The sequence below is a fragment of the Quercus suber genome, unplaced genomic scaffold (genome assembly GCF_002906115.3).
Source record: "Quercus suber isolate HL8 unplaced genomic scaffold, Cork oak 2.0 scaffold_721, whole genome shotgun sequence".
Lineage (NCBI taxonomy): Eukaryota > Viridiplantae > Streptophyta > Magnoliopsida > Fagales > Fagaceae > Quercus > Quercus suber.
In genome coordinates, this window is record NW_027070161.1 from 246,378 (window position 1) to 256,004 (window position 9,627).

Here is a 9,627-nt window from a genome sequence, read left to right on the forward strand (position 1 = left end):
TAAAGGTACATTACCCCGTGTAAATTTGATGATAGCCTAGTAAGCGATTCATCAAGAGGTTGCAGGGTTATTATCTTTACTACAATTTGTTGCAGCTAATGGTCATTGACCGACTCAATAAGCTTACTAAAGAAATAGTACACATGTTTGGAAATCATTATAGTCTCTTGGTTCCTGGAAACCAACATATTCTATAAAAACTGTCAACCATCTTGAGTGTTCGCCCACATAACAGTATCATTACCTTGTACCAGTTGTTGGTGGTGGTGGTGTTACATTAAAGTCGGCACAAGGAAAAATCTCCATGGAACCCTTTAATGGCTCTCTAAAACAATTTGAGTCTTTAAGTGCCCACCTGAATTATTAGTTCTCTCCAATATTTCAATAAGTTTTACCAAGAATCTTGTAGTTTAACTGGTTGGCACCTCAATTTCCAATAGAGACATTCATGATTCAGATCCCCAATTATCGATGTGTAAAAAAAATTTTAAAAAATTTCCTTGTAAAAAATTTTATATTTTGTTATTTTATAAACAAAATAGAAAAACACTGAGAGTAGTGTAGTGATTTGATCATACTATATATATGTGTGTGTTCACAAATTGAAAATTGCATGATATGGTGGTTAATATATATAAGCATGTTTCATGCTTACTAAAAAAAATGCATATATCCTTCAATTATTATTTTTATCATTCTTGATTATGTGTTACTAATCCCCCCCCCCCCTCTTTTGTTGGACATTGCTTCAACTGTTGCACAATATAGCGTTTCAATTGTTTCTCACATTTAAAAAAAAAAAAATTACTTCTCATATAAATCTTAGAAAAATTATATTAAAATTTCATTATGCTATAACAAAATAAATATATTTATTCTATTACACACACACACACACACACACTCATATATATAAATATATACTAGACTCATCACACGTTCTTTGCGCATACAATAATGCTGTTTTTATTTATTTATTTATTTTTGGTTTAGTGTTATAGTTCAAAAGTGATACATAAATAACTGTGTATTTTTTTTTTTAAATAAAGGGGTAAGGTAACGTGAAATAATATTTAAAAATGAGATAGAAAACCGTAAGAAGTTGAAACCCAATGGGAAATTTGAATTTATTGATTGGGATAAGAATTATGATAAGTAAAAAAAATTGAGATTTATACAAAAGAAAGATGATATATGTTAGAGTGGATGAATGAGAATTTGTGATAACTGTATAGAAATTTGGATAACAAAAATTTTGGAATGTTTTAAAGTATTTAAAAAATATATATATATATATATATTCGAGATAAGAATGAGTAGTTTTTATGTGAAATAATGGGTTTTTTTTTTTTTTTTTGAAGAAGTAATTTTGTAGTGTGTGGTGTGTATATATATATTGATAAAGATAATTGAATTATTTGAATACAAATAAATAACAAATACATATAGGAATTCAACATTTAAATACAAATGGGTGATGAGAATAACAGTTTTTTTTTCCCCTTTTTGTATGTGAGATAGTATTACTGTTTTAACCCTTTTTGCTTTTTTGTAGGAAAAAAAGATTAAACTAAAGGGTATATTATTTTAGAATTTGTATGAGGATATTTTGGTACTCCAAAAATTGAAGAAGAAAAAGGGGAATTCTCATATTAATAGTTAGTGTGTATATATATTACATGTAACTAAAATGAGTTAGGAAATTTAAAAATTTAGCAACTAAACATAAGTAAGAATGTCATATTCTAAATTTATTATTATTACTATTCCAACTAAAAATTATCTCTTATATAGAGTTTATAAAAATAATCATATAAATTCATTTAATATAAATAATTAATGCACAAATATAGATAATTATTAATATGCATTTATTCTATTGACTAATTTAATGAACTAATACTTTAATATAAATGCAAACTTTGTTGATTTAGAAGCCTAAATAAACCACCGCACACCCTTGATGCGATGATCACTCTACAAGTATAAATACTTGTGAAGTGTGGGGGTAAGGACTGGGGTTCAAGTCTTTAAGATGGAACTTCACACATATATATTATATACACTTAGATTAGGCTAGAGTGAAATTTCTATCTTGTATAAATAAATAAATTAAAAAAAAAATTTCAAGGAATGTGCCACATGACACAACCTCATACTCTCTAATATGAGGTCTCTGCTTTTACTCAGCAAGTTTGAGTTGCCTCCAACTTATTCGAAAATTTTTTAGCTTTTAACTTTATATGTAACTTTTTAAAATCTTAGTTTTTCAAAGTATAATTATATTTTAGCACAATTTCAGCAAAAAAGTAATTTAATATAATATTTTCAAAACTAAATATTATTTATTAAAAGTATAAATCTGAATTTCAATAGCCAAACAATAAATTTAAATTTCTCAAGAAAAAAAAATTTTACAATTCTAAATTTCAAATCATTTGACATGTAAAATAGACCCAAATAAGGGATTTTAAATTTAAGAATTTGAAATCAAGGCTTTTTTAAGAATTAAATCAAAATAAGTAAAACCAATTGATTTAAATCCAAATCCAAGATACAAACGCAACCTTATTTAGATTTAACGAATTTTATATTAATGCCTTGTTTTTCCATTTTGAACAAAGGTCATAGATGTATAGGTTGTTGATGCAAATGAAAGAAGAAGTGATTGTCTTTAGAGAGGCCCTTGTCCTTTTGAGTATGAAATATCGTAATCCATGATAAAATCAACTGAGTCTTTGATTTGTAATACGCACATAATGTCTTGTCATAAATCATATCGCGTGATAGCGAAATGGTACAAAAATAAAAGATGATCCATTAATCTTACAAAATTCTTATTATTCTTTGAATAATTATGAGAAATGCGGGAAAGTCAAAGAAGCCAAATCTGTAGTTGCACAATAAATGAAAATTAAGGAAGAGCAAGTTAAAATGTATGTTTCCTATCCAAAATATATATATATATATATATTGGGATATGAATTATTTAAGCTGTAGCCTTGTCCTTTTTAATTGTTCATCACCTACATATCTTTTAATGAAGAAAAAAAAAACCAAATTTTTTGATGGGGAACTTTTCAACTAATTCCATATCTAGTCTTCCTAACTGAGCTAGTTTTTCCAAATGAGCTAGTCTTCTGAAAATGCCTACCTATCAGAAATGGAAAACTAAATGTAACTAACTCAAGATATCACTACTCCAACAAGATGCATGTCATGCACAAAAGTTGACGAGTAAATATTTGCGAGCTCGACCTCCACACCCGTCCATCACCCACAAGGACAGATGGGTAAAAATGCGTATACTAAGTCCACGTTAGAACGCTCGCGTCATCTAAGAATCTCATACATTCACACGATTGCCAACTAAGGGATAACTCGTCCCATCTCCTACAAATCAGTTAAGGGATAACTCCCACCTCCTACAAATCGGCTGTGGGATAGATCCCAACTCCTACAAGTTAGATGAGAGATAACACCAAGTCCCTACAATTCAGCTAAGGTGGTCATCCATAGACCTTTATATAAACACCCATACGTCCCAGTTTCAAGGTACGCAAAAAACACTATTCGAAAACTCCTTCTTCAAAGTTTATTGCAAGTTTTTGACTTAAACTTCGAAAGGTCTTAGGCCACACTGCTGCTCTTTAAAGATGTTTCTATTTTTTGCGGCTTCACTACACTTCACCTTTTGCAGAAGACCGTGGATTTGGATGATAAACTTATTGACAATTTTCAGTATCATCACTTTTTTTTTTCTTGGGAAAAAGAAAAAAAGGCAAACTAAAAGATACTAAAGAATTTTATGGACAATACGTATCTTTGCCTACAAAATAGTAGCTACCATATATATATGATAAAAGAAGAGTGGAAGGTGGTTGTGGTTGTGGTTGTGGTGGTAGTGAAAGGTGGACAAAATAGTATCTACTAATATTAAAAACTATAGACAAATGTTCTTGTAGTACAATAGCTGGTAAAATAATAACAATGACTATATATTCTTTTTTATTTATTTATAATTTTCAATATTTGGCGGATCGGACTAGTTGATTACAAGAGTTAGTCCAAAAATGAAAAAAAAAGGAACGTATCTGTTTCATACCTTCATTCCTTATTTACAAGAAAACCAAAACCCTCACTCAAACATGCCTATAAGCCTATCTAACAATTGCTAAGGTGGGTGAAAATTTTGTTTTGTGGGAGTTAAGTCGACAATTTTCAAAGATCAAACTTTCACACACGAAAAAGGGTGGTCAAATTCAAAAGCGAAGGCTCACCACTTTAGTAATAGATATGACCAATTACATATGTTCAGGTAGTCATTTTCTGTCGAGTAATAGTTATTGTCTAGTCATACTTATTAATGTCCATTTTGTACACAAAGCATTCATAATGTCACATGTGATATTCACATTTAAAATGGAAGTGTATGATGTCCGCTGTCAATGTAAAATAACAAGTGTGAGAGAATAAATTACCATCCAACAAAATGATGAAAGTCTAGTAAAAGAGTTGATTGTGTGTTTCTTTGCATGTGACACGTTTAATTCATAAATTTCTCTTCTTTCGTTTTTGTGTCGTCAATCAAAGATTGAAAGAATAGCAAAGGAAATATATTGGTCAATTGTATTAGTCACATCATAAGGCTATCCTTATATGAATCAAGGAAATTCATAGTTTACATCGCTAGTACAATGCAAACTTATAAAAGTCCATTAATTAAATATCTTGTACAATTCTACAAAATAGATAAGGGCAACAATTTTGAGTTGGGCATGCTCGTAGAGTGAAAATGCTTATAACAGATCCACGCTAGAACTGTAGACAAATTTAATATATAAAATAAAATCCCTAACAAAAAAAGCCATAACAAATTAGAGTTTACATAAATCATGCATACCTAAGAACAAGGTCAATTTCATGAGAGACAAAAAAAAGAACCTACAATATACCCACTTTCAATTAACTTACCGAAAGTGAGATTTTCAAAAATTATATATCTAAAGGGTTTTGTTAACGCTTAAGGCATGCATTAACACTTCTCTATGCCTAATATAGACTAGCACACTTCTCTAGGTAACTTCAAAAGAGTACAAAGGCTGTACCCATATATGTTAAACAAACAAATTAACAAAGCATCACAAGGACACAAATAACACTTTTTCTTCACACTGAAGGTTGGTTCATTTTGAGTTATGATCATGCTCAATCAAGTGGAACCCCTTTGACAATCAAACTGTACACATTTCTTCCATATCCAGACTGGAGAGTAGCCATATTCCCTTGCAGGATCATTAGAAGTCGTTCATGATATAGGCTGTTTACACGCTGGAAGACAAAAATGGAACAATTGAAAATTTAGAAGGTAAATTAGCAATTAAATACCAATAATCAGTAAGCTTATGTTTACTCATGGCATGCTAAAGGTTAATGAAAATTGCATTTGAAATACATGCAAATGTTTTCAGTCTTTATGATAACTAATAACCAAAATATACTTTAATTTTTACCTATAAAAGATCGCATGCCCTTATAGCAAAATCAATGCTATTCATCAGCAATGAAGAATAGGAATATTTTCCTAGTGTGCATAAAATCTGAAATGTCCATAGCTATATAGTTCAAAATGTTTACCTTAGTGGCTTTCAATGCTGCTTGGATCACATAGTTACCATATTGATCCCGAGCAAGTTGACAGAGCCTGTTGTAGCTCAGAAAGTCCTCAATCACATAATTCATCCCGACAGAGTTCAAGCATTTTTCTACCACATAACTGCCACCTTTCTGTGAAGAGAGGTGTGCATAGTGACCTTTCAGACGTAAGCATATTATGTTAGTGACTTGAGGATCATCGAGTCCTAGGACATGTTGCAAAACATAGTTCCTAAAGAAACAAAAAATAAAAAACCCATTAATTAAACAATTGCATATGAAAAAAAAAAAAATTAAAGCACACTTGGGGAAAAAAAACTAAGTTAAACCATGCACAAAATAAGATATTAAAAGAAATTGGTACCCTGAGGGATCTTGAGAGAGGTATAATGAGCTTTCTGCAATTGCATGTAGGAGTTGTTCTCTGCCTGACCCTCTGCTACTTGTGATGAACTTGTTTAAGGATATGCATCCTTCTTCATCTTTGGCTAGCTCGCGAAAGTTGTTTATGGCTGCGTCGTATAGTAACTGAACCAGAAAAGATAATTCAAGTTAATAATCTTTGGCTAGCTCGCGAAAGTTGTTTATGGCTGCGTGTATAGTAACTGAACCAGAAAAGATAATTCAAGTTAATTGTTGCCAAATAACGATAGAAAATATTCTACATTTTGGCTTCATTACTAACTATTCTAAACATGTAACTCCAAAATCCAAACTAAATAAACCTCAAAAGAATATTGACAATGGTAAAGTAATAAGGACAACAAATTATCCTGTACTTCAAATAGAATCATGGAAACATATAGTTAATCAAAGTATATGATTTCATGTTTTTGGATCTCTAGAACTAAAAGAGGTTTTATATTACGAATTTATCACTATGTAATGAACAAGGAATGGAAGAAGTCTGAGGAATTAATTCAACATATAGAATCATGGAAACATATAGTTAATCAAAGTATATGATTTCATGTTTTTGGATCTCTAGAACTAAAAGAGGTGTTATATTACGAATTTATCACTATGTAATGAACAAGGAATGGAAGAAGTCTGAGGAATTAATTCAACATATACTAATGGAATTACCTCACTTTGAGCATTAGCAACCTCCAAACATTTTATAATAACTAAAGATCCTGTTCGATATTTCATCAATTTTAAGAATTCCCCAGATAGAGCAGATATCACCTCAGAAATCAAGGGTGGTTTTTCAACAAGCACTTTGATAAGCTTTTGAAGTGATTTTGATCTGCGCATGAAAATTCAATCAGGAAAATTCAATCATCAATCTAGTAAAATTACAAGCATAAAACATAAATAGTTTATAATGAAAAAAAGAAAAGAAAAAGTGAGTGTTAAAAGGTATATTACCCATGTAAATTTGATGATAGTCTAGTAAGCGATTCACCAGGAGGATGCAGGGTTACTATGTTTACCACAATTTGCCGCAACTGATGGTAATTGACTGACTCAACAAGCTTACCAAAGAAATAATATCCATGTTTGGAAATCATCAGCTTTGATAAAGAATCAATAACCCCATCAAGTAAATTATTTATAATCTCTTGGTTCCTTGAAACCAACATTTCTTGTAAAAACTGGGAACCTTCTTGGGTGTTCGCCCGCATAACAATATCATTACAACTATCATTACCTTGTAATGAGTGCAACATGCCACCACCTTGGTATCCAACACCGCCAAAGCTTTGTTGATTCCTCAAACAACCAGGAGCCCCGAAGTTTTGGCAGTAACCATAGTCTGCATTGGGTCTATTACTTTCAATTACTTCACGTGGATAATCAAACGAAGAATTTTGACTCCTTCCACCACCGAGCAAGTTCAAATTTGCATTCATTAGACTATCTCCCCTCCCTTGTAACACACTAGCTGCATGATATCTACCAAGGTCATTTTGGTTGGCCCAATTACTTGTGGATGCGCCCTCAAAACCAGGACTTGCACTTGAGAGATAGTTTTCTTGATAGTCAGGGTAATATCCATTACACAAATAATTTCCTATAAAAATAACCAAATATTAATTCAAAAAAAAAATTAAAATGTAAATTCTACTCTCTTCGAAAACTTCAAACATATACGGATTCAAATCTTCTAGATTTTCTAAGACACTCTACCAAATAAATTTTTGATTTAGTGGTCTAGACCACTAATAATGATCTTAATTATTTTGTTTGTAATATTATTTTATTACTTTAAGAGTATTGTTAGTGGAACGCTAACATGGCAAAATCTAGACAATTAAATTATAAAAAAGTTGTTAGGATTTAAAAAAAATCTATTGGTAGAGTACCTAAAAAATCTAGAGGATATATGTGTTTAAATAAATAAAAATTCTATATAATTTTTAAGAAACCATCCTAAATTATTTTAGGCCCAACAAAATTAAACTTTTACCTCCTTAACATCCCCTTAATAATTTAATAATATAATTTTAAAGAGATGTAACTCACATTAATTCTCATTAATAATTTAATAATATAATTTGAAAAAGATGTAGCTCGCATCATTATTATGCAACATTATTATGCAACGATTACATTAAGATGTAGCTTGCATTAATGATGAGATTATTATGCAATGATTTCTATGTATTTGTGTGTAAGTTTTTTCTTTGTCAATATATGAGTTCTTTTATGAAATTTGTATAATAATTTAAGTTTTTAAAAGAAAACCCTGGAGCCGCCAAAATATATATACCCAAATTGATACAAATAAACACATGCATACTGCATACATATATAAACACAAGTAAAGATGCATATCAATACCTCCGAGCCTATCGTCCGGCGATGACCATATACTTTGGCTTTGTGGATACAACGCAAGGGAAGAAAGAGGAATATGTTGGAGCCCAGTTTCATAATTTGCATTAGTATGATGAATCTGTTGGGTTTGATTCAACGCAGGACTAAAGGTAGAAGAAGAAGTAGCAATTCGAAGGTTTGCAAAAGGGGAATTTTTTTTTTTTCAAAAAGTAAAGAGAGCAAAATCATGTAAATCATTTTTTTGTATTAAATCATGCATTCCCAAGAGGGACAAGTCAATACCAAGACTCCAATTATTAAAAATGAGATGACCAAGTAAGGTGACCATTCACTACCAAGAAGTGGTGGCATGCGAACCACATATAGACATTTTCCCTAATAATTTCAAACCCATGAAGCATTCATTTCTCCACACACATAATTCTCAACTACGCACAAAATATCCTACCAAAGTGTGTTTTGGATCCTCGGTCGATAAGTGACCAAGAGTTTAAGTTTCATTAATCAACCACGCGAGTTCAAACAATTGGATATGAAATGATAGAGGCATTGCTTCTGCTATTGAAATAGTCATACCGCTTGCAAACCCCTTTCACTAAAAGAAAAAGTTTTTCAAAGTCAACCCAGATTTATATCTTTGCACTCAAGCTCTCTAGGCTATGAAGTTAGAACTCAAGATGACGTAGAAATGCCTCATTTCTACTATCGTCCCACTTGTAGAGAAATATCCTTTGATAGCTAACATTGGGATAGGTTAATTGGTTTTAGGAATCTCAAGTTATGACACAGTAAGTGAGACTACCAAAAGAATTTGAGTCAACTAAGTTAAGTCCCTAATAGTTTATTATCACTAAGTATGTTATTTCACTTCTGACATGCAAATTATTGTAGACTTGTAAATTTAGACTAATTCATTATTCCCATTGTTAGCTTGTGCATTTCGCATAAAAAGTCTTATTAAGTTAGGTAGTAATAAACCTATAACATGATCCTTGAAGCCAAATAATTTCCTTCCAGTAATTTTAAATTACTTTGAGTAATATAAATTTGGTTCTTCTCAAACAAATTCAAGTAAAATGTTGTAAATAATGCACAAATAAAAACCATATGTTGTGTTAGAATCATGTAACAGTGATGGTGCATTACTTATGACTTGGCACCTATAAGTTGTGAAGCAAAAATGTGTCC

General features: G+C 30.9%; 1 protein-coding gene across 1 annotated transcript; it reads right to left on the reverse strand.

Annotated features, from left to right (window-relative positions):
* Nucleotides 1–4,950: 4,950 nt before the first annotated feature.
* Nucleotides 4,951–6,333, reverse strand: LOC111995568 (pumilio homolog 12). Its single transcript, XM_065766578.1, has 4 exons — nt 6,304–6,333; nt 6,020–6,183; nt 5,638–5,887; nt 4,951–5,331 (listed from the first exon to the last, which is right to left on the reverse strand). Exons 1-4 carry the CDS (start codon nt 6,331–6,333, stop codon nt 5,209–5,211), a joined length of 567 nt encoding a protein of 188 aa, XP_065622650.1. The 3' UTR covers nt 4,951–5,208.
* Nucleotides 6,334–9,627: the final 3,294 nt, after the last annotated feature.